Source organism: Convolutriloba macropyga, chromosome 6 (assembly GCF_964194025.1).
Source record: "Convolutriloba macropyga chromosome 6, txConMacr16.3, whole genome shotgun sequence".
Classification (NCBI taxonomy): domain Eukaryota; kingdom Metazoa; phylum Xenacoelomorpha; order Acoela; family Convolutidae; genus Convolutriloba; species Convolutriloba macropyga.
This window is the reverse complement of record NC_134473.1, coordinates 74729179-74756110: the sequence shown is the minus strand read 5'-3', so window position 1 is coordinate 74756110 and position 26932 is coordinate 74729179. Positions and strand designations below refer to the sequence as shown.

At 34.6% G+C, this 26932-nt stretch overlaps 3 protein-coding genes across 5 annotated transcripts in view; 2 read left to right on the top strand and 1 right to left on the bottom strand.

Annotated features, from left to right (window-relative positions):
* The window catches only part of LOC142341209 (uncharacterized), a 34822-nt gene extending 20525 nt beyond the window's left edge, over positions 1-14297 (bottom strand). Inside the window, exons 1-2 of one of the 2 annotated variants that reach the window (XM_075392131.1) lie at positions 14113-14297; positions 13424-13876 (exon numbers count right to left, since the gene is read on the bottom strand). In XM_075392131.1, the coding sequence (XP_075248246.1) occupies positions 13424-13727 (304 nt within the window). In that variant the 5' untranslated portion in view covers positions 13728-13876; positions 14113-14297. Of the gene's footprint in view, positions 1-13423 lie in introns of both variants that reach the window. The other variant, XM_075392130.1, reaches the window with a different exon arrangement.
* LOC142340621 (cyclin-dependent kinase 2-associated protein 1-like) overlaps positions 1-26932 on the top strand; it is a 575438-nt gene that overhangs the window by 210750 nt on the left and 337756 nt on the right. The window lies entirely within an intron of this gene.
* Positions 1-26932, top strand: part of LOC142340620 (large ribosomal subunit protein bL17m-like) — a 435605-nt gene that overhangs the window by 363617 nt on the left and 45056 nt on the right. The gene's annotated exons all lie outside the window — the stretch shown is intronic.

Below are 26932 nucleotides of genomic sequence, written 5' to 3'. Positions count from 1 at the left end.
CAGTGGAAGCCTTGAGACTCCACCCGTGAGCAAGTGTTTTGCACCAAAGAAACGAAGAATCGATCTCAATTATGAAAACTAAATCAAACTTATTTCTTTGTTGATATTGCTTGTTGTGTGTGTGAAATTCGTTTGTGAAGCTGACTTTATAAAAATTGATTATTTTATAATTGAATTCTCAGATCATTCAGCTAATTTCACGTATCAAACTCTAGCAAAAAAGCACTTATTATTCGTGGTTAAAGTCACTATTATCTTGAAAGGAAAATTTTTCTATCATAACTTTGTTTCCGTTGTGGACAAGAAATACACTTTAAATGCTATGAACACGCTGTAAGAGGAATTTAAGAAATCCGGCTTGCTTTGAGTGGAATCTTAAAGAAAATGCAATACCAATAAAACTATTTAAAAGCACTTTTCCTCACTTTGGCTTAACAGGGTCGATTGCACAGATATGCTAAAAATAGAACTCAAACTCAAACTCAGCCTAGTTTTATGGTTGCTACACCCAAGTTTTGTCTATCATGTAAATGAAGTCATACATGAACACTTCAAAGAAGTTTTCATGGAAACATAAATGGGTTACTCGCCGGCAAAATTGTCAAAATCATGTCTTTTTGTTCTTAATCTCTTACACTTTTTTATCCATGATTTCAGCACGATTAATTAAAATGACCTTGTACACTGAACCCTGTCCAATTGGACATCAGCTATTTTAGCCGACTGTTCTCTTAGAACATTTGGTCTGCAAAATAGTAATAGTTTTTATCTAAAAACACTAAAAGTAACAAACGAAAACATATATTCAGCACCCAGTTAACTACTATTATTTGTTCCCCAAGCTGTTAAAAAAAATAAAATATATCATAGGTTGCGTTTCAACTAAGAAACAACACTTTATTCTACAATCTTTGCCCAAGAAATATCAATTTTTTCACTTTTTTGTCAAATAACGCCGAAAAAAAAATAACAAAAAGTAACATGCAAACAACACCCAATTACTCATTATTAACTTTTCGAGCAAACTTTAACCTTATAAAACTTTGTTGTCCAATCCCTTATAACTATCATAGAACTTTTTATTCGGCAATCTTACCTCAAAAACTACCAATTTTTGCAAATTTTTGGCCTTTTTTCATCGAAAAATACAAAAAATTTAGGTACAAGTTATCACTGAATAAAATTTAATATAAACCTGATTCCTTAACGGTATTCTCCTATCATATTTTAACATTTTTGAAAATGTATACAAATGCTTATTGGAGGCGAAAAACAATTTTTTTAACTTTTTACCACTAAAAAACAGCAATTTTTGCTTTTTTTTCAAAATTTTGTCTGTTTTGGCGCAAAATGACTTCAAAATTTTCAACCCGTATTTTACCAAAATTCAATTGGCCTTCATATCAAGCATTTCCCGACACAGTAATCAAGTCAAAAAATCAATTTTTAGCCGATTTTCAGACAAATTCTAAACCCCAATTTCAATTTTTCAGTCAGTTTTCACGATATTTTGTCCACCATTCATTCTCATGCGCTACTTTCAGTTCGAAACTCTACTTGAAACTTCTCTCCAGGCTTGAAATTCAATAAACTTCCAATTTCATTACTTCGCACTTGCTTGTTAATTCAAACATATGAGCAATAAAACCCATTAAATTAATACCACTTGTGCGGTCTCAGACTCGCAAAACTATTAAATTTCTTGCTTTGAAACAAAAACTTATCAAATTTAAACTATCTTTTTCTTCCCTTACCTCAGTATTCCATCAGGTTAGTCACTTTCGATTTTCAGTCCTTCATTAGTCTCATTAGACTAGAAAAAGGATTCAGAATTTTAAAAAAAATGGCAAAAATTTCAAAAAATTTTACAAGTTTCACTCATTCACCACACCAACTTTTTTCCAAAAATTTTACAAGTTCCAACACTCTCACAACACCAATTTCACAAAAAAAATTACAAGTCATTGCCAACCACAAAAAAAAATTTCGAAAAAATTTTCGGAAAATTTTACAAGTTTCACTCATTCACCGCACCAAAATTTTTTCCAAAAATTTTACAAGTTCCACTACTCTCACAACACCAAATTCTCAAAAAAATTACAAGTCTTTGCCAACCACCAGAAACAAAATTTTCGAAAAATTTTACAAGTTTTCGAAAAGGATACCTAAAAAAGGCCATGCCTGTTTTGTAACGGGGTGTTATACGTTATCGTAGCAAATAGAATTGTAGTAGTGTGGCGAATACACTATTCCAAATTATATTGGAATCGCGAAGCGAATACGGAAATTAGTGAGCGTAGCTAAATTTACTTAGTTGAATTGCGGAGCAAATCCAAGTTAGACTTTGACGAGCGTAAAGTAGAAACGATTACTGAGCAACTTGAATTCAGATTGATAAACGAGATTATGATTACTTATAATAAAATATTATGAACAAAGTATGAAATTATTTAGTAGACTAGCGGGAATATATATATATATATATATATATATATATATATATATATATATACGTGAATACTAAAAAGTCATAACCTTAGTTATGATATATTTAAGATTTCTATATTATATAGAGGGTAGATTGATAATTAAGTACATATACAAATTTCGATATATATATATATATATATATATATATATATATATATAGGTATCATATGTATCACATTTCCCCCGTGACAAAAATTGGAATTTATTTACAATTTTAAAATCAAATAACACCAAGAAGTAAGGAGTTAACAGAACTCAAAATAAGTTGGAGATACGTTGCAAATGCTCAATTGAACTGACAATAAGAACGAACTTGTATATGCAAAGCATATGTAAGAATTAGTGAACTGAGAAATAAGAATGACCTTAATAGCACATTGAATTGGAAAATTCCAATAAAGTTGAATTTGCAGGGCAAATACAGAGAAAAAGAAATATGTAAATGGGCAAGTTGAGAAACATAAATTAAATTGCACATACGAATATGAGTGGATTCGCAGAGCGAGTACATGAATTAAGTTAACATTGAAAGAGAGCAACAAATTGAATAAATGAAATTGAAGTTGTAATTACAGAGCAAATACATAATTGAATAACGAAATTGTAGTTTATTTCAGTTTTCAAAGTTTGAATGTTTTCATTATATTTCATTTTCTGCATCCCAAACCGACATTTCCCGTTCTTGCTCATACTCAAAATATCTAATTCTGGGGTCCGATGGTGAAACTTGCCCCAATTGTAAGTCGGGTCGAGGTGGTGACGGGATTCTTGATTGTTTGGCATTTTGGATAAGGGCTACTACCGAATCTTCTTGTTTTGAAGCTTTCTTGTCTTTTTTATTTTTTCGCTTCTTTGTTTTAGCTGAACTTGATGAGGCCCGGAAACTTGTTGAGGAAATATCCGCATCAGTGAATCCATAAAATTGGGGTCGGTTGCGCTTGCGGCCTTTTGTTTGATCGTCCTGTGCGGGAGGTACTTGTGATGCAGGTGCAGGTGGAGCCGGTACAATCGAAATTAATGGTTGGTCTTGAGCTGGTACATCTTCGTGAAAATCATCTGCGATAACATTATGACGTCTCTTGAGCTGCGGTTTTGTCGGTTTGCGTACCATCAGCGCACGCGATACGTTTGAGTTTATAGATGATACTACCGATGTAGTATCCCGTTGGCGGTGTCTGATTTTTATTTCGCCCCTCTTTTGTTTCTTAAGATCATTGCTGTGTTTGGCGATCTTAAATTCCGTTGTTTTCTCGTAAGGAGCAGGGCGTCGTTGAGCGTATACCCACAAATTGGTGGATCTTTCAGCTTTTGTCCCAAATTGTGCGAGATCACTATCTCGAACCTTTACTGGGGCTCTACCAGGCTCGTTGATGATCGTTGTTGTTGGTGACGACTTCGTAACAAAAGATCCAGGCTTAAGTACTTCGTGCAGACCCGCCAACTGTCGTTTTGCTCGTTTTTTGTTTGGTAGTTTTCGGGCAAGTTTAACTTTAAGGGATTGTTCTCTTCTCGGTATAGGATCCGTAATCTGCGGATGTGTAATGAAGCGGGACTCTTTGTTGTCTGATTCCCGATAGCGCTGACCTGCATCTAAAGAGGCCTGAAACATCTTCTGTTCAATTGCGATATCGCTTCTGTTGGCACTGATCCATCCAACTTCGTCCAGCAAGTCCTCCGCAGAAACCGTTTCAGCATCTAAATATTGATTAACAATTTTTTCATAAGTTAGATTTGAACTTGATGGAAGTGTGCTAATATTCATTAAAGGAGTATTTGCGGGGCGGCCGAAATGAGCCGAAAAGGTGTTATCTTTGTTGTTTTCTGTTTAGTTAATCGTAAATCAGCGACTATTTGTTTAGTCGCTTTAGCTGTTGAAAATGTATCTTTATTTTCGGCTTTCATGCAGGATAAACGTCTTTTAATTGTTTGGATCATTCGCTCCACCAATTCAATAGTTCTATGAACACCGACCGGAGCGTCGAGAATGTTGATATTATTTTCGTTACAGTAGTTTGTAACTTGTTTACCTACAAGACAAGTTGCTTGGTCTAAGCGTATTGTTCGCGGGATTCCATGAGTATATGCATAATCACGAAGAAATTTTACTACATTTACCCCATTAGCATTGTCGAATTTTCTAACTGTTGGATATTTGGAATAACGGTCATTACTTGTTAAGAAATAAATATCTTTATCTTTATCATTAATTATCGGACCCCCAAAATCAATCTGTTTTTCTTCGTTCGGTTCTTGACAAGCTTTGTGTGGGTGACATTTAGACTTTGGTATGATAGGTTTCAAATTCTTACCAATATCTGTAAATGGGACGCAATCAGATGTTTTTGCTAAAATTTCGCTATGCATGTAGGGCCACCATGCATATTGGGAGAGAGAGATCATCCCCCAACTACCAGGGTGCGTCATGTGGATGGATTCGAGCACCGCCTCCTTAATAGAATTTGGAATGGCCACGCGTTGATCAACACACAGACACCCAGATTTCACATGTAGATCCTTCCTAAAGGAGTGGATGTACGTGCTCACTTCTTTACAACGGGCCTCATCATCCTGTAGGACACAGTCGCGGATCTCTTTCAACACCGCGTCCTTACTAGTGAGAAAGGATTTGGTGAAGAGCTGGTTGAGGTTATTTTCAAATATCTCTTCCCGGGATAGCTCGATGTCATATTCCTCGGGTGATGATGATGCTTGGGTGTTGCTGAGTCCGGCTCTTGTAGATGAGATGGGGGTAGATTGAGTACGGAATGTCACTCTCGGGGTTTGTGGTGAAGTGGGTGGATTATTTTGTGATGCCTCTTTTGCTGACATTTTGATGTGGAGTATTTGCTGTGTAGAATTAGCTATTAAATGGCAATTAGAATTTTGCGACTGGATTCGCGATGCGAGTGTGGTGTCAGATTTGAGCAAGTGATTTGCGTGGCAATTAAAGCGAGAAATGAATTTTCGATTGTAATTATTTGCTTGGGCTCGAGTAGTGAATGAGTTATTTGAGGCATTTGAATTATGCGTGCTACATTTAGCAGGCTTGCAAGAGTGGACGCGCGTCTTGTGTACTTGTGATTTGTATTTATTGTTTATGTGCCGCTTATGGAAAGGAATTTTATTCGAGTGACTAAATAAAGATGTAATTGCGTCGCGAATACGGGAAATTGTTGCTACCATAAATTCCTCATCATATTGAGTGACGCTTTTTGCTTTTTGATTTGGTTGGCGTGAAATATAATCAACTAAACCCATTCTAGTGCCAGGAATATGTTCGATATTAAAATCGAAATGTAACAGGCGATCGATCCATCGAGTTAATCTACTATTATAAGATTTATTTGAACGATGAGATTTTAAGACTGAAAGAAGTGCTCTGTGGTCTGTCAATACAGTAAAATTCTTCCCAAAAAGATAGTATTTAAAATATTCAATAGCCCAAACCACCCCAAGTAATTCCAGTTCATTTATACTATAACGTTCTTCATTGCTATTAAGGAATCGGGACGCAAAAGCTACCGTTTTCCACCCTTCACAATCCAATTGCTCAAGTGCGGAGCCTAAACCTTGACGTGAAGCGTCGCATTTGATTCGCGTTTCCAGTGTCGGGTTAAAATGAGTGTTTTCAGTAGCATTCGCAATAACAGTTTTTATATGTTCGAAATGCGTTTGATGATTTTCATTCCAATTAAAATTTTTGTTTTTTTAATAATGGTCGAAGAGGATGACATATTTTTGCAAGATAAGGAATAAATTTACTTAAATGATGGACACTACCCAAAATTGATCGTAATTGTTTCAGTGTTTTTGGAGCTTTGATTTCTGCAATTGCTGCTGTTTTAGATTCTATAGGTTTGACACCGCTTTGTGAAAATGTGAAACCAAGCCAATTTATCTGATGTTTAGCAAAGTGACATTTGCTTAAGTTAATTCTTAGATTATCAGCCTCAATTTTTCTCAAACAATCGTAAACGTATTTGAGGTGCGATTCCTTACTACCTTTGCTAACTACAATTATGTCGTCAAGAAAGCAATATGTGTTAGACAAACCAACTAGTGTGTAATCCATCGCCTTTTGAAACTCGGCGGGCATATCTCTAAGGCCATAAAATCCTGTTTTGAAACGATACGTACCTGTTGCTTCACCACAAATGATATTGAAATTGCAATTACGTGCGGTATCTGGATGCAAGTTTAGTTGACTATATGCGTACTTTAATTCGATTGTTGAAAAATAAATATTTTCGCCCTGATTAGAATCGTTAATATGCTGTGAAATTGAATCGATAAGACTGTCTATGTTTGGCATTTGATATTTATTTTTATGTATTGATTTGCTTAAGATTTTTGAATCGAGAGCTAACTTTACAGATTTGTCCTTCTTGACTGTAATTACGATAGGGGAAATAAAATTTTTATCAGAACATTCTTGTAACTTTTCAATATGTCCTTGTTGAGAGACTTTTTTCAATTCGTTTGATACTTTGTCCAACAGATTTATAGGAACGCGACGGCCTTTTTGGTGTAATGGAGTGTAATTTTTTATGGAATTTTGAACTGACAATATGTATTTTGGACTTACCGATTCTGGAGATTAAATCAGGAAAATCAGTTGCAATTTGTGTCTTGATTGGAGAGTATTCTGGTTCTACCTGATTAATTGTCTTTTGATTATCTGACTGTTGAATTGAGAGTCCAAGTACAGAGAACAAATCTCTACCTAACAGTGGGCGGTGGCCATCCGTCACGACTTGAATTTCTATTGGATTCGCGTACCAATTGTTATTTTGGATTGAAGTTTGAAGAGTGCCTGGCGTATGAATGGGTTCGTTGGAGAAAGTTTTCAATTGCTTAGGATTTGCCTCGCGTATCCACTTTGAATTTGGGTCTTGGGAAACGATTGAAGTTGCCAATGATTCATTTACTATTGTGCACACTCTGCCCAAACCCACCAAAACATTTGTTGCTGTTTTTCCTATCGTTACGGGGAGATTGAGTGCCTCCACTGAAGTTGTGAATTCCGTCGAAGATACTGTAGCCACGCAATTATCTTCATCCGATGAATAATTCGATTCCAAATCAGGATCAAAATCAATCGAAATTTGATTAACGTCTTCAGCTTGGTCGTCTTTTTCGACATTATTAACCCGTGGCCTGGGTTTTGGGTACGAAGTAGGGTTTTTTGGTTTCCGACAGACTTTTGCGAAATGATTATCAATACCGCAATTATTGCATTTCTTTCCTCTAGCAGGACATCTATTGCGGTGCTCAGGAGTCCAGTTCATTCCACAGAAATGACAAGTTGTGGGTTTTTTCCGTGCCGTAGTGTTCATGGTCGAAAAAGGAGTAGCATTTGCGATGCGCATCCGCTGCACTTGATTGACGGTTGAATTGAGTTCATTTTTATTTGCATTCATTTTGAGCTGGTTCAGAGTACCCATTTCGATATTAATAGCTATTGCTAATGCTTTGTCAGGTTCAACCGTTTCTTTTAAGAGCTCTTTTTGGATATCTTCATTCTGCATATTTGCGATAAAAACATCTCTAATGATCGTATCCCCTTTTTCTCCTAAATCGCAATTTTCTGAAAGTTCTTTGAGATGACCATAAAATTTTTCAATTGGCTCTCCCTTTTGCTGTTTTCGTGTACGGAGGAGATATCGATCGAAAGTGATGTTGTGAATTCGTATGAAAGTTGTATTCAAGAAATCCCAAAGATTTTTTGTTGAAATTTCATCCAGAACAACAGTCGAGTTTTTTGAATTGAATATTCTCCGCCCTTCTGTTCCCAGACTCAAGTACATCAATGACGATGCTTTTCGATCGCAGAGTTTCCACGGTTTGTCTCCGCATAATATGCCTACCGCTATAATGCGTTGACAATTATTTTTCCATGCTGTTTTTGCCTGTTCATTACGGGTGCGTCGATTTCGCTCCGATTGTGCTGTCGGATTTTCAACTGCGTCCTCGTATGCGGGTTCAAGAGGTAGAATTACGTTTTCGGTGGGATCAGCTAATAGTAGATCCACTTCAATTCCTTCACGGGCAAGGATTGCAAGTTTAAGCTGTGTTCTCCAATGTTCCCATCGCAGTGGAGGTTCAAGAGTTGCCTTTTCCCAGAAAGGCTGTATTCCGAGTGGAGATTTGCCACTGTCCTTTAATGCTGACTGCGCCATGTTATACGTTATCGTAGCAAATAGAATTGTAGTAGTGTGGCGAATACACTATTCCAATTTATATTGGAATCGCGAAGCGAATACGGAATTTAGTGAGCGTAGCCAAATTTACTTAGTGGAATTGCGGAGCAAATCCAAGTTAGACTTTGACGAGCGTAAAGTAGAAACGATTACTGAGCAACTTGAATTCAGATTGATAAACGAGATTATGATTACTTATAATAAAATATTATGAACAAAGTATGAAATAATTTAGTAGACTAGCGGGAATATATATATATATATATATATATATATATATATATACGTGAATACTAAAAAATACTATATATATATACGTGAATACTAAAAGATATATTTATGATTTCTATATAATATAGAGGGTAGATTGATAATTAAGTACATATACAAATTTCGATATATATATATATATATATATATATATATATATATATATATATAGGTATCATATGTATCACACGGGGGGACAGGTCCCCCCCCCCCGTTACAAACCAGGCATTTTCACTACTACTAAATTGGTCATCTTCCGATGGTTGCTGCTCTTCCACCTATTGTTTTTGATCTATTTGTTCGTACTTCTTATTCTGAGCCTGCTCTTTCGGTTTCTGCACTTTTTAGCGAAGTGATTATTAATTCCACAATTCAGATAAATTTTTCCCTGGGAAAGGTTTTGTTATTTCATATTTGGGCATTATTTATTTCTCAATTTGGACCTTTTTGGTTTTCAGTTTTATGTTAAAGTTTTATGTTTTGTCTGCACCGGTGGGATCGACAAAAATTTATTCTGGAACCGCCCCGCTGTTGAATATTGTAAATGTGTTGCGTAGATGACGTTTTTGATCTGGTGTTGTAGTCTCATTTCATAGTTGATTGCGAACTCTAACGTCTTTTTTTGGTTCAATTGTTTCATGAAGTTATTACCGTTGGATCGCTCCATCAACAATGTTTGTGATTAGGACATCTCAAACAATTGAGTTCTCTTTATCTCCCAGATCACAATTATCTACAAGTTTTTAAGGATTTCCAAAAATCATTGCTCAACAGATTCACTTTTAGCTATTACCTCAACAAGAATTGATATCGATCGAAAATAATGTTACGATGTTTAGTAAATGTTGTTCCTTGACCAAAAACAATCAAGTGAGTGGCGGACTGAGGAGCGTATCAATTAATATTATCTCCCTTGCCAAGATTGCCATCTTTAATTGAGCTTTCTAGCGTTCCCATCTCAACAGTGGCTCGCTCCATGAGCGGTTTATCCCCCCACCACACAGCCAAAAACGGCCAAATTAATAATTCCAGAAGACTATCCTCGCGTCGTAGGTAAAGAGGTCAGATAGCCCCCCATCTGATAAACCGGTCGGTGTATCAGCAGTTTTTTCAGTCGGTAAATTTGGACCGAGGGGGTTAAAAAAAGCAAATTTGGTACCATTTTCTGATAAAAGTTGAATAAAACTAGCAAGTCCGTACAGGTTATCTGAATGCATATTATCTTGAAACTTAACAATTGATATTCTCAATCAAAACTTATTCGTGATAACTGGTGTACATGAAATCGTTAACGAATTTTTTTGCAAAACTAATTTAGACACACCAACAAAAAATGACGAGAGCCAAATATGTCAAAGAAAGGTTTTATGCGACTTAAGAGTTATAGACGTTCTCACAGAGCATTAAAAAATCAAAACAGATAGAATGAGGTATAAAATGGGACAGAAAAAGATCGATAGCAGCAGAAATGTATTATGAATCGGAGAGCAAGTAAATTTAATAAAACGAAAAAAACCGAAAAAACAGAACAAAAGAAAGCTGAAAGCATAGAAGAAAAACAGAAAAAAAACAAGAATCTGGGAGAAAGCCAACATGAGCGAAAAGCGAAAAAAGGGAATTAACAAGAAAAAGAGAAGATAAATCAAAATTGATGAGACAGGAAAGAACAGAGAGAATACAATGCATCAAAAACCATGAGAACATTAGGACCTGACCGTATGAAAAACAATAGGAAGCAAAAATCTAAATCAAAAACCGACAAATATAAGGAAGAAGTTAGTAAACAACAACAAAAAAAGAAAACAGGAAAAAGGAAAGTGAGCGAGAGAACGAACGCGAAAAAACGAGCGATAGAATGAAGGCAAATGGGTCAGCAAAAAGAAAGAAGCCGAAATCATGAGAGAAAGAAAACAAAAAAAGTAGAAGATCGCACAAAATAAAAGAAGATAGAGAAACTGAAGAGAGGGAGAGATGCAACAGTTTTAACAAAAGGAGAAAACAGATCTTGCGTGAGAAAATGATTTACACGATGGATGTGACTAAGACGAGAAAAGTGCTGATAAAAAAGGATCTCTGGCAATCCTTTGCGAAAGACTATAAGAGATCAACAAATACAGAACTGAGTTAAAGTGCTGGCTAAGCCACCAACAACATTTTTTTCGAAAAACTTAAAGAAAATTATATGCCCATCAAGTTTTGTGTGCAATAATTTATATCAGCCTTTAGCATGAAAAAGTCCTCTACTGAGCTCTAAAGAACTTGTACTTCATTCAAGGCCTCAGTTTTGTCAAATATAGTTTTTTGGCACCTAACTTTGGTTTTTGCATCGGGACCTTTTGGGTCTTTGACGCTTCACAAATTTTAATCGCTGAATTCTTCTGCATTAAAAACCTTTTGTACAGTGAAACTTTGGCAAAACAAATTTCCTTCATTCACCTTTTAATCCTTGACGGTGTCGGTGACTTTTTCTTCACAAAGTTTCAAGACAACCTTTTTCGTCAACATTAATTTTTTGACAATTAAGTACGAAAAACAATATCATAAACCCTCTTTGTTTTGAAACAATTTTGATAATTTACCTTTTCAGTATCAAAAGCTTTTCGGTCACGGAAAATTTTCTGAAAAGGTTTCTGCTCAGAGACCCTTCTCTTAACAACTAATCGGTCAATGATTTTTTCGACACTATTGTTTTTGTTTATTGAAACACCGATTATTGTCTTTTTCTCTACCAAGAAAATTCCGGCAACAGGCTTTTTCGCAAAGCATTTTTCAGTAGATGACACGACCTCTTCGCAAAATTTTGGGTCAATGACCTTTTGGCAACACTTTTTGGTCAATGATCTTCTTGTAACATCCTTCAGTCAATGACCTTTTAGAAACATTAATCGATCAATGACCTTAAAGCACACTTTTTCGGTCATTAACCCCCGATTAAGCAACCGCGTTACTGTGCTCTTCGGTAGTACTGTTAAAACATGCTGCTCAGTGATGCTCTTAAAACATGCCGTCCTAAGTGTTCACACAATTAATATATAGATATAGATGCTGATTTTTCTAAATTACAGCCAAATTTATTTCCCAGAAGAGTTGGCTCAATTAGTTCAACAATTCTTTTTTATCTTTAAAGGTATTACAAAAAAGAATGTTGTTAACATTTTAATCAAATTTTCAGCAAAATCGATGAAAATTTCGGCAAATTTTACGAAGATTGTGAAAAAACGACAGGAGTGAGGCTAACTTCACAAAGTTATAAACCTCCACAACTCCTCGGAAACAGTGAAATTCAAAATTTGTAATTTGATATTCTACGCTTGAAAAGCGTTCTAATGATACCTCTCTGTACTATGAATATATCGATGAGCGAAAATTGAACAAAAAACCAGTTGAGCATATAGTTCCTCACACACACAAAGTGTATATGAACAATAATAAAACTTTGTGATGACCAAGTGTCCCAAGGCTGCTTCATAAATAAGAAAACAAAAAACTCTCTGCTCTTAGAAAAAGATTTTGATAAAAATATTATTCATTTTGCGTCCCTCTAATTGTTGGGAAAAAGTTCTCATTTGACGTCAATGTTTACGACGGAAAAAGTTAATTTTTCATCGAAACACTTAGCTTGATGTGTGTTCAGATCTGAAGATAAGGTGTTAACGTTGAAATTTAAAAAAAACTTCAACTGTCCGAATGGCAAGCAAAAGATGGAGCAATTGTTGGGACAACAGGTGCACATTGAACAAATTTTTTGAGTGATTGTTCGAACCACTCCTGCAGTGAGGGAAAAATTGTATTCGGCAAAGATCCGGAGAGGTGTATTTAGGTTAAACAGATTTTGAGTTTTGAAATTTTGATGGTTCATTCGTTCCGTCTTTTTTTTCTGATTTATGAAAAAGAATTTGGCTTGATCTATGATTAACCAATTTAGGCGCAAGTCATGAAAAGAATTCTGCCTGATTTTAACTAGCGTTTTGGACTTATATGCCATTTAGGTCAATTTCTTACTCCCACCCCCAATTTTTCTTAGCCAAGTCATTCATAAAGCAGAGGTAGGCCTAAACTAGTGAGTATTGAGGTTGACGTCCGTGACCCACTGTTGCTCTAATCAGACCCTCTTGGTTAGCCAATAAGGAGGGACCAGCATGACCCGAGAACATTTTCTCGGTAAATTTTCGGTCGCGCCTAGGATCAGGGTCAACTTTATTGTCTCGCTGTTGGATTTCGGCAATAATTTGAGTTCAACTTTGTGTATTCAGAAGATGCGCGTGTCGAAATTGCGAAAAATTGTAAGAATCCCGGTGAATGCGGCTAATGTTGTAAGATTTGCGATTTTATGAGCTGAATATGCCTCTTAAAATATTCACCGTTGAAAAATCACTGAAATTATTTTAACGGATTTCTATTTTGGTAAGATTATTGATAGCAGTGAATTATTTTTTTTTCGCCGATTAAGCATGTGTACTTACAAGCTCCGAGAGACATAAGAAATCTAAGCAAAATGAGGACTTCTATATTCCAAGCACACCCACACAAAATGTTCCACAGCACCATCCAACCTGTCCCCAAAATTGCGCACGTTTTTCGCCCAATTCTGCCCGCAATCAACCCACTAAGGAGGAAACTCAAAGTTATACCCACAAAAGTTACGATAGCAAACACCGATTCCAGCTCTGGCGTTAAATCCATTTCCACGTAAAGTCTGGTTGATAATACTGGCGTCATGTCCAAAATCGAATGTCTGGCACAGTAACCAAAAAACACGGATACCATAGTCCAAGCATGATATCTACCGAGAGGGGCGTCGGCTAAAATGTTCGATAGTGAACTTGGATCCGAGTTTTGGTCAGCGATTATCGCACCAGCATAGCTGTGATTTTCGCTCTTTTCCAGCAAAAGTACACTCTCAGATTCGCCGTTTTCTTTTGTGTTGCCCATTTCCGGTTAATGTTAGGGTGTCACAATCGCTTAGTATTATTCTATAAAGCTAATGACTTGAGGTCACTTTAGAAGAATTGAAAGGGCTTGATAGATAACCAAGACTGATAAATGACAACCAGGAGTTGATAGTTTCTTAAATTAGCTTGTATAACCAAATTTCTCAATGCTAAGACCCAAACGAATGCTTTAAATACCTCTTCATGAAAATGAGCATCACAGATCATTTGCAATTCATTGTGATTCAGCTTTAATTTCTGGGGAAGCTAAACAAGATGATTAAGTTCGAGCATTGACCGGCGTCTTTTGTCCACTTGTTCTGAAATGCTATAGCTTACGTTTCAATTTCGTCATTACCTACTCTGTCCCAGAAAAGTGAAATAAGCCAACGTTCGATATATAGCGTGTCCCATAAAGTTGAAATAAGCGAACGTTTCAAAAGCCCCATGTTAGAGTTCTAAGGTCAAAGTTCAAATTTAAAACATGCAGAAAAAGTTGATGAATGAAAACTCAATGGAGAAAACGTTGACATTCAAATGAGCGCATTGATGCTCAATTGCACGTTTTTGGCGTTTTCGAACGTTCGCTTATTTCAACTTTATGGGACAGACTGTAGTATAGTAAGTCCCATAAAGTTGCAACACAAGCGAACGTTCGAAAAGCTCGGGGCATGCAAATGGGCAGTGTTTTGCTAGATATCTGCATGTTTTAAATTTGAACTTGACCTTTGAAACGGTCGATAGCGTTGCAACTTTATGGGACTGACTATAAACGAGCAACTGAAAATCAAAGTGGTCATTTGAACGCGTTGATAAATGGGACTTAAAGGGAAAAGACGTCGCGACGTCTTTTCCCTTTAAGTCCCATTTATCAACGCGTTTTTTAGTTGAACTTTTTTTTAATTTCAACTTTGGGGCTAGTTACAATGGGCCATCAAGTTGCAAATGAACGTTTCGAAACAGTTTGAAATTAATTAACAAGCCAATTTTGCAAGCGTATTTCAGAAAGGAAATTATCAGGCCAGTTATTGATGAGGGAGCTGTAAAATAATTGTCAGCAACATTTTTGAAAACACTTGCAAGTTTTATAGTCTCGGATCAGATTTAGTTATCAAAAACTATATAAGAAAAGCGCTGAGCGCATCATACAAAATTTTTCGTAGTTATATTAGGTCGGCAGTCATGCAAGGGTTATATATGATTTCCTAGAAATCATACAGGGATCATACAAAAAAAGGAGCCTAAAGCTGTATAATTTTCATTTTCTGTCGAAGTTGAAAAAATTTGGAAATCATATGAGGTCATATTTGACACAAAAGTTGACTGGTGCCACAAGTTCTCACATAATGTGTTCAGAGGACATATTAAATTATTTTATCGCATTTGCGATTTACATTTGATTCGTTGTGTGCGCTAAAAGAATAATTTGCAATTTGAACATATATTCACAAACCAAATTTGAGGTTAAATGCAAAAAATTAACTTCTTCACATTTGCTACAGATTATTCTTTACGCAATAATAAATACTTTAAATTTAATCCCAACTATTAACCTTTACATTTCTGAGCACCTTTTATTAAAGCAATTCAGAGTTTTAAAGATCGCCACTACAAAGATAATTTATTGTGCTGACAGAGTTGTCGAGAACTTCTATTTTATGGTCTATTTTTTCTATTTTAAGGTCCTGCAAGATTCTTTTATTGACAAACTATTTAATAAATGACAAGACAAACGTTTATCTTGACAAAATTTAAAAAGGAACCTTACGTTGCCAGATCTTACAGGAAGGATGGTTATCGTGAACGATTCTCGCAAGTTTGATCTAGTTAGGCTTTATCCTAAATTGTCCAACATTGGCGTCTGCTCTCACATTTAAAACAGAGGGGCCCTACAGTACTCAACAATTGTGTGTATTTTGTAATATCCAGCAGAAAAAAAATTTATCCATGCAAGAAAAAGCTCAACCCGATTACTTAACACAATCAAGCAACGCCAAAAATGATCAAAAAATCCCATTCCCTACATTTATTCAACTTAATTCAAACCAATTAGATTGTTCAGACTATCAATTTTAAACGATCTGCTTTGATCTAATTTTTTCTCATTCGGCTCTACGCCCGTCCTAGCTCCTGATAATTATGCTCAAAAAGGAATTTCAGATGATGGCTTGAAATTTGGCCCTTTTCTGTTTTTTCAAATATATGATGACAACATCTGAAAGTTTGACTTTATTCTGTTTTATATGATAAATCAATGGAAACATGCAAATTTGTAGCTCAATATGTCTTTAATAGGCGGAAATCTTGTTGCACTCAAAAATTCATGAATTGTGACCTGATTTTTGAAGCTCTCTTCACTAAACCAACAACTTTGATTTCTTCATTGCCTAATGATAACGTATTCCGCCTGTAATAATGATTACTTGAATGTCTTTCCAGCAACTTTTTTCCAAAAATTTTGCATTAATATACTCTTGTAGGTGTTTAGTTTTGCATTCATTTGTCAGTACTTTTGTCATTAATATTATCAACTCATAGATGTGAAGTGCTTGACTGCTGTAGAGTTCAATATTTTCCTTTAAAGCTGAAATGGAATCAACGTTTCGCTTAACGAAGGTGATCTTAAGTAATCTATTTATTTTGTCATAATTGGGTTGTCAAGTACTTTTGTTTGTCGCTCCGTAAGCTAGGACACCACGTGGAATTACTGGCTGCGCAAATATTGTGAATACTTCAATCCTGCTCCATATTCTTAGAACATTACTCGACTGGTACAACATTAAAGTGAACTGTTCTAGTTTTTTTGTAAAAAATAAACTGTGATCCTCGAAATAAGTTGATGATCCACAATGAAACCTAGGTACTTAAAACTGTTTACATTTTTTACGGCTTAACAAGCTGTTCATTGGTAATCTGTTTTGCCTGACACGCTTTTTTCCTACGGTCATAGTCCGCGTCTTTTTTACTTTCAATATTAGCTTATTTTGATATAAACAATCTCTAACATTAGTTAAAACAAGTTAGTGGTTTCTATTTATACTTGTTTTTGTACCTTTGGTTTTTTTGGCTGTATCAATGGCATAAAGATATTCCTTTGCTTCATCCGGGTTGCGCAAGATGTGTTTTTACATACAGAAGGGATAGCAGCGGACCAGAGAGGGAACCGTTTGGTACGACAAAATTATCTTGGTTTGGAATATTTTTGGTTTCGTTTTTAAAATTGACTTCTGTTGTGTAGGCACGACTCGATTACATTCAATGTTTCCACCCTCAAACCATAATCAGCACACTCTTGTAGAAGATGCAATGGTTAAAAGTGCCGAATGCTTTCTTTTAAGTAAAGAATTTTTGATACGGATTTCAGATCAAGACATAATTGAAGTTATAGCAATTTGGGCTGTCTTTTCTTCTTTGAGTTTAAAAAATTGCCGCAACGACCACATTCTCCTAGATATTTAGTGATAAAGATTGAATTTAATTGTTTAGCCCTTCGAACTTGTTTCGTTGATTGAATGGACTTTTCGAGTTTAGCATCTACCGACGCTAATTTCTTATTACGTTTTTCCATGCTCTGCTCAAGGAATTCACTTTCGTCCGTTTCATCATTTAAATTTTTGCTTACATCGTGCCTTTTTTTCTGAGTACTCCCCCAACGGGTTTCGATTGTTATTCATACCTTTCCGCGTCTGATTGCGGTTCGGTTAATCAATACCTCTCCCAACATTTTCATTTTTTTACCGACTTTTCCAAACCTCTTGAACAATCCCTTCCCTTTGTGTTCTTGTTTGATATTTTTAGTGCGAGAAAAAAATTTAATAGCTCAATTAGCATTGCGTGAAGCATCTTGGTCAGATTGTGAAATTTATGAGTGTCAAAACTGAAGGAGTTAAATTGTCTCAAAACTTTTCAGTCCTCTTAAAATTGCTCATCATTTTGTTTCATCCGACTCCCAATAGTCGCATTGTTTCAACCGTTTTCCTAATGACATCAACAAAGAACCTAACTAAATAACGATCACTATTTGTGGTTTGTTCGACAGAACCTCTTTACTTGAAGTTTGTGAAGAAGACGTCGATAAAAGATTTGATTTAGATTGTTCCCCCCCCCGTGTTGGTGTTTGAAGACCCATGAGGGCCTAGCCGTTCACCTCATGATTAATTATTGTACCTGAACTTGACGTTTGTCTCGTAAAGTTATTGTTTTTAATCACCACACACAATACTCAAGGTGTCATGCAACACATTTGTATTATCTAGTTACGAAAAACCACTGAAATAATTCCGTAATGGTCAAGTTTGGAGTAACATTTTCGCGTGTAACAATGCAGTTTTCATCATCAAAATATAGATTTAATCTGATGGCTTGTAAACTGTTGGTTTCAATTGATAATATTTTTGTTTTTGACGTAATTTTTCTTTTCAAGTAACTTTATTGTCGAAAGGAATGACAATATACCATAACCGATTTTTTCCCCTCTGTATGTCTCCATTTTTGAGTAGTTTTCTAGATGAAAACATTCTGTTCACGGTTGTTTTTCAACCAAGTTTCTGCGGTACTCAAATGTCCTGCGGTAGCCAATTTTTTATTTGGGCATTTGAACAAATGCCTGTGTGGAATATATCTTTTTTTTCTGATCACTGCTAGTTTTATTAGAGGAAGAAAACTATATTTAAAAAATGGAAAAAAATGCATTACTTGGTCCGCGGAGACCACGGAAGGCAACTATGTTTCTTAATAGAACACGACTTGCCTTTTCCCGACATTGGCAGGCTGCAGATATCCCAGAAAAATAGAGAGCCACCACCGGAAAACGCTGATAGGTTCGTCGTAGTCTAAATAAATTTCATTCTCCCTCGAATAAGCATTATCTTTTTGACTCATGAAACTAATTAGACTACAAGCAACAACAAAGTGAAAGATCGTCATAACAAAAACGTTCGCACCAAGCGAGTGGTGTTTTTTGTTTTCGTTAGGTGTCGTCAGGTTTTCGTTTTTTTTACAGCAATTATATCCTCCAAATACTCGTGTTCAAGTACGGCAACAAACTTGGTGCTATCGTTTCAATCGTGAGTTAGTACGGACATAATGCAGTCAACTGTGATCGTAATCTTGTCTCTTTTGTTCGCCTCGTTTTAAAATGCCTGCTCACAGTCGGTCAGCGATTGAAAAATGTACGTGTTCTATTATCTACGAAATTCTTGTTATTGCGTAAATTATTTCGTTTTTTTTTTGCAGAATTCAGTTTGATCTTGCAGAATATCAATTTGCAGATAACACTCGAGGTTGTTTTTGCAATGCTTCCAGGTTGTAATTGACACGCTTTTATGCAATTATAGTCAATTTTCAATCACAAAATGTTTGAAAAAAATTCAAAACATCCCCCTCAAAAGAATGTTGAAAATGAGAATGCACTCTTTCCGGGATGACCTTCCTGCAATCGTAATCTGTTATTAAATTTTATTTTCAATTTTGCCTCAAATTTGCTATTTTTTTCTTGTTGTCTCCTTTTGGCAGTAAAAATCGAACTTCCTGGGTCAACTCGCTCAACTCATCATTTTTGCTAACGTTACTCACGGTACTCATGTGACTTTGTAAAGCTGATGTTGTTTCCCTGCCCAATAAAAATTGTAGAAATAATAAAAAAAAACATGACGAATAGTAAAAAAAATAAGTATTACGTGGGAATGAGTATACATACTTGTTTTATATATTTGTTGCAGAGCGAGAATATATTTGTCTTTTTTTTTATTTTACTTACGTTTCTGGTGGCAATCGAGTACTGTAAATATTTAACCAAACGTTTTTGTTGTGTTTATAATTTTAAATTTACATTTTTGAAGATTAAAAAATCTTAAAAGTACCTTGATCTTTTAACATATTGGTTTCAATTTTTCATGCTTGACTTTTCAGACTGCTTTTGTAAGCGTGTGGACACTAGTGTTGGGCTTTGAGATACAGTAGTATCAACCACTGAACTTTTTGTGGAAGCTGATAAGTTTTCCATTCATTCTTTTGAAAAATATTAAATGAAAGCTTAATATTTGACGGGTCAAATAATTTCCTGGTCTATAAAAACATTATGATGATACTGAGAGACAATTTTGGAAAAAACCTTCGTTGATAGGAATTTGATTTTTACAAGTTTTGACAGCAACTGTGAATTTCAAACTATCTGGTGGCAAATTTAGAATGTATTGATTTAGTGGAGACTCCAGAAACTTCAAAAAACCGGTTGAATTGACCGGTTAGACTTCGCAGATGCTGACAATAATTTGGAAGTGCGCTTGAAGTACAATTATATGTATGATTATCGCCTCTCATGTAAAATATCACTCTCTCGAATTGCCTGCGGGGAATTACTGCTGTGTTAATCTCATTGATCTTTGTTACTACGTTTTCCGAAAACTGCAGTAGCTTTTCGAATCCTAATCTTGCCTCTGAGGCTGGGAGTAGAGTGGTTCAACATCAGCTGGAGTATTGAATTCCAAAGTCTCTGTCAGTATGTTTTCCATTTTCTTTGAGCGAAATTTCCTCTAAAATCTCATTGTTGTCACGGTAATCAATTCTTTGTAAGAAAATCTCATGCATTTTTTAACTTTTTATGAAAAAACTTTTGTATTAATTATGATTGGTACTTGAAGAGAGGATCTGCTAAATTCTCTAACGCTCTTTTTGCTTCAAGCGCGTTTTAGTGATGTTAATCTTACTAACAATTGTTGCTTACTCTTATGTTGCCCGCCAAACCGTATTCACCCCACTACCTAGTTTGACCAATAACTACAAAAAAACTCAACCAACGTGTTCCTACTTGATTCTGCCTACCAACTCAATTTCTGTTTACTCATAGACTAGAAATCAACACCAACTAGCACTTAAGAGAATATGAAGTCCACTTACTACTTTTATTTACTACATTCTAACCACTCAAGATAATTGGATGATTGGCATCTTGGATAATTGGATAATCATCTCAAAGAAAGAAAGATTTTAATACTCGGTTGTGAGGCTAAAAACTCTAACCTTTTTCTACTCTGCATGAATTTAGAAAGACGAATACATATATTGAAAGAACATCTTTGAGATTTAAAAGACTTCTTTGTTACGTATTTCTTACTGCCCGCTCATTTTTTGTCAAAATATTGTATTATCTTGTTTTGGTATAAAAACATAACCCTTTCCACTGAGTATGTAAAAAAGAATTGACATGGCTCTTGCCTAAAACTCTGCTCTCATAAATCTTTTCGCTTTTTCAACCAGGTTTTTTTACTTCAGTTGCAACCTAAAAGAAATTTAGCAATAAAAAACCAGCCCAAAACCGTTTGGAATATAATTGGAAAAATTGTCAGCTCAATTTTGTGATACAGAGAAAGACGTTTGGGTCTTTTTGAAAGCTCAGCGCACCTGAATTTAGTTCTTGAAGAGGCATATGTAACATTTTCTTTAAATTTTTGAGTCTATCTGAGTTGACATATACCAGGCGTGTAAATTATTAAACAAAAAATTAAGACGGCTTTAATCAGTTATTAACAAAATTTCAACTTGACAATGGAATAAGTGCTTACAAAAATGGAATTTTTATGGCTATGAGTGCATTAATATACATTTTTCAACATTTCCCGAATATCAATGGTCGATTTTAGATAAGAGCCAATTAAAACTCCTAATTCTTTTGGACTTTGACATTTTATATAACGAAGCTATTTGTATATTCAGGTGTAACTTTGCCACGAAATTTTAAGCACAGTGTTTTACTACATTTTTCTTGACTAGATATATATCAGAGTGTGAGAGTTGGTATTTTGATTAATTTTTTGACAAATTTGTTTGGTACTACAAGGATACTTCGTTAGACTGAAAACTAAACTGTTTGCGATGTACTACATTTTTTACATGATTGTAGGTTATACTCTAAAAATATCTCAAAACTCAACTGAAGTTGAGCGATCAGACTAATTGGTTTGTAGTTTATGACCTCCGTATTCAAATTATTTATAGAAAAAAACTTGATAAAGGCAACCATCTAAGAAAGTAGAGAATTTTTTTGTAAATTTTTTTGAATTGTAAACTGAGATAAAACGTCTGGAAAAACGCAGGTAAAAGCATTAGAAATTGAGTGGGAAATTCATTGGTTCCAAATTTAAAAATTGGAAAGCTATCGGTTAGTGTAACTGATTTTACTGAGTCGCAACAAGTGAAAGTGGAAATACTTTGTTTGAATCAGTGGCAAAAAATACTTGCTTCAATACATGCTTCAGCAATCCACTGACCAAATGTAATACAGATAAAATGTCTGTACGAACGAACAAGATATAGAATGATTTGGGTTATGTTCGATGAAAAAAAGTATGTTCGTTGGTGAAATACCTTGTTGAAATTATTTTACACCAGAACATTGCCTGAAGAAGTGTTTTCTTTTTTACTGTTGCAACAATTGGCGATCAGACCACTGAGAGTATAAGTGCGGTCATATTTGGTGCCTCTTCTTAGTCTTTTTCTAAACGTTTTCTGCCTGTCTGGATTAGGTATATTAAGAACTTCGTTTGCGCACAGATAGATGTGACATAACAGAGATGGATTCTTTTCTTGAGCTCGTTTGATTGCTTCATCGATGAATTTTATTTGGAAGTCCAATGAACATGATAGGAGCTATTCAACGGAGCTGTATATGTATTAGTGACTATTACGACGCTTGATGATCTCTTGAGGGTAAAACAGCAAGCAAGGTCAGCGTCAAAGCGACGATTCATATGGTCTACTGATATCAAAGACCTTCTCTTCTCCACTTCAGAACAACGACGGAGGCAGAAATTTGAATTTTGTTTGTAAGGGCGAACAATACTGATCAATTCAAATTAGCGACACGCAGCGTCTTCCTTCCCATCAATTAACCAAAATTCAGTCATAACAATTTTGACAGAACCATAAAAAAGCGCATAATCAAATTGCAGCAATTCAGTTTTGGCGTAGCAAAGACGCTACTTCTCATAAATTTATTTCCACTCAAAGTTAGAATTATTAACTCTTTTTATTTTAACAATCAAGCGGCGAATCAAAAAGTCTATATATAGCTTCAAATTTTTTCTTTTTTGGGGCAAATTGCCTGGATCCTTTTCCCAAATTTAAAGTAACACTCGTATAAGTTAGTACCATAGAGACTGTTTGATCGTCTTGTTCGTCATGTTGTCTTGCAGAATTTCATTAAAACTGATTTGATCGCCCCGATATAAAAGTTTTTGGTCGAGCGACTTTTTTGCGTGATCCGATGAACTGGAACCAGTTTTAAGATCACGGGTAAATTGAATGACATTGCTAACAGTGAGGTTTTAATTTCATTTAATTTAGAATTAAATCAAACAGAATATTGGTGTAGTTAGCATGTTTCAAATGCCCAACAGTGTCCTTCAGCAGCCATAATATCCAATATCTTTGCCAATATAACAGTAACAAGGAGGCTCAGTAATGTGCAATCGCACATAAGGTTCCGACCCCGCTCATCCACAGTTTTGGTATAATCATCTACCAAATGAGGAACAGATAGAAAAACCTATAAATTATTTTTGGGTATCCCAAAAAACCCAAAAAAACCCATATATTTTTCAAATAAAGCGAGTTAAGACAAACAGCAAAATCAAATAACAACAACAAACATTAATTACACCAAAAACTTTATGTCCGTTTTAAAAAACAAAACTTAATAACAATGTCAACATGCCGTCAGATAAAATTGAAACTGAGCAACATAATTTATAAATCACCAGAAAAGATATGGGACCAGTCCATAAAAAGGTTTGGTAACAATTAGACAAAACGAACAAAAAGAGTAAAGTTAAAAAATTCGCGTATTTTCTATATAAAAAAAATAACATCAAAATAATCAAAACCAATGGAAATCAAGTAAAAAATCCCAAAGGTTTACAAATAACAATGCTTCCATTGAAGGGCAATAAGAGCTGTAATCGATCAATTTTTGTGCGGCTAAAAAGAACAACAAAAGGACAACAAACAAAAAATCCATTAAAACTTGTCAGAAAACGCTGTCGAAGCCGTAAAGCCATATTTTGGCCCTCAAAATATGTTCGTTTGCACCTTCCTCAAACACCGATAATGTAGTGTGAGGTCTTTCATTAATGAGACTGGGCAACATGTAAACAAATAAAGAAAAAATGGCAAAAGAATTAATACTTTTATTTTCGAAACAAAAAAAATTTCAAAATTATGAAAGCCATTAAGTACAAAACGAATTAATTAAATAGGTTCATTTATTCGTCCAAGGAAAACCTTGAGACCTGCAATTATCCAGAATAGGTCTTGCGTCTACAAACAGAACGTCAAATATGACAAAAATCAGGTTAAATTACTTTTTTTTGTAAAAAAAACCGGTGTCGAAGCCAGTAAGGTCACAACAAATTCTTTAAATAATATAAGATTTTGGAACAACAATTCCTTTTGACACCTTCCCTACGCCAATGATGTTGTATTTGACTAGTAAATAACGAGACTAGATAACAAAAAGACGATAAAAGGAACAACCTTGCGAAGTTAAAAAGTTTTTTGATTTTGGAAAACAATTGTTTTCAAAGTGATGGAGGCCATCAGCTATCTACTAATATCAGAATACCGGCTCATCTATTTTTTTTATCAAAAATCAATGAAACCTGTTATACAGGAAATTTTATAAGACTAAAACAGCAAAGTAAAAACGACAGCTAAAGAAATAAATTTAAAAATTCAACTAAATTCTTCAAGAAAGAATTGTCGAAGCCGTTGAAATGATAATATATATCTTTCAGGATTTGAAGATGTTCAATTTTGTCTTATTTTGAACGTCAATAATGTGATATGAGAACTGTCTATAATGGGATAATGTGACAAACAAGAAAACGTGAAAAACTGGCAAATATCTGAAAATAAAAAAAAGTGTATTCTAGTAGTATCAAAGCCCAGAAATCAGTAATTTCAGGCTCAAAAATGAAACAGAAAGAAAATTTTAAATCAATAGAATTAAAAAGCAGTCTTTCTTGGCTTACACTTTACTACAAGTTGCCCAAATTAAGAAAAAATTAGAGGAAAAGTTCATTAAACCATTATTTATTTAGAAATCAAAGTCAAAAAAACCAAAAACTTTCAAGTAAAAAACTAAATACATTAGCCTGGAGCTGCTTAGGAAGCCAATTGAACCTTTCACTCCTGAGCTTTGAGTTGATATGTTCTGTTCTTTAATTAATGTAAAAAAGATCAATGTAAAAAGATTGTAACATTCCAAGATCGGTCTAATGCCAGCTCTACTAATGCTTATTCGAATGTTATAGATGTAAATAATTTGTTAGTCAAAAATTCAAAAATAAATTCTGCGTTTTTGATAATCAACGAGTAAAGTTAGCAAAAAACGGCAAAATGATAATTACAGAGCTTTCTCAACAGAATTTGAAGTAGGGATAGCCCCCTTTCGAGTCTACAAAGATTGTTTTAGTGTCGTTTGGTGTGTACTTCCGGCAAATTTGATCAAAGTGGACTAAAGAAGCTTATTTCGAGCTGTTTTTGATGAAAAAGGCGGAATTTTGAAATATTTAGCCCAAAATTTTGTCCAAAAAATTAAATCAAAATAATCAACAATAATTTTTTTGTCTTAAAAAAAATCAACAACACTACTCTTAAAAAATTTAGGCAAAAATTTGAGCAAAAATTCCGGAAAATGTGAATGAAAACAACGGAATCCACTCTACGTTTCTCAGAAGTTCAAAGCTCGATAACTCCCTGTAAAAAACGACAATAAAAAAATCTTTTTAATTCCATATTCTACGCTGGACGAGCTTTCTAATGATATAAGTCTCAACTCTCTACGATGAATATATTAATCGGCCAAAAATTGTCTGAACAAAAAAAACGCATTTGAGTATGTAGTTCCTCCCCCCTCAAGAGGGCTCGGATTAATTATCTGAATTATTTTGAAATCAGAAAATTTTTTGATATTAATATTATTATTATTATTATTATTATTATTATTATTATTATTATTATTATTATTATTATTATTATTATTATTATTATTTTTATTATCATTAAAACTATCGACGTTTTTTTTACTGTTTGTAGTATTTTCATGGTTTCGTGGGCTGTTCAAAGGAGATTTTGACTCCATTAGCACGACCTTATAGACAAAGGCAAAAAATACATTAAAAAGACTGTTTCTGTTCAAAATTTTAACAAAGTGAATGCACATAAAATACACATTTATTTCCTTGATGTATCAATGAATACATGCGATAAAATCTAAGGATTATGTTGAAGGTAGCAACAAGTGGATCCTCCAAAACCTGAAAGACAATGAGCGCCTCGTTAGCAAAAAGCTTTCAGAAATTTTCTGCCTACAAATACCTTGTTCATTATTTTCGTAACTGGTTTATTGATGCCATGGGAGGTTAGTTGTTTGCTCGGCTGTGGTGAAAAATATTTGTTTAAGGACCCCAAAATGTCAGAGAGTTCTGTTGCAAGTAGTTAATAATTATAGGAATGTGCAATTTTTCGTTGCTTTTGCTGCGTGTGGTACGAAATTTTTCTATGACTTCGTCTAGAAACGACGTGTTAGGACTTTCACTTAAGTGCTGTCGATTAATTGATCTAACGAAAGAACTTCAATATTTATCTGGCGTAGATGTCGAAGGCTGTTAAAATACCATGAGTTTCAAACAGAGTAATGACACTCTCTCATTTTAAAAAAAATTTTGTGCACAATTTTTTCTGTATGATAAAATGGCTTTCAGTTTATAAAATGAACTGATTCCATGCACTAAAATTCCGTAATGTATTTTAAGTTGCAAATAGAAATGAAAGAGATATTGAAAATATCCATTAACATAGTTTACCATTGTTGAAAGTATAAATTTTTGCGTAAATGAAAATCTAATTTCAGTTCACTAGTGAACTGCACTCTTATGTATTTGAGGTTGCTGGAATCCAAAAGACAGATACTCTTCCATCAACAGATACATTTCCCATAGATTTTCGAAAATCTACTATTTGAATTTTGGAGAGTTTTAGAAG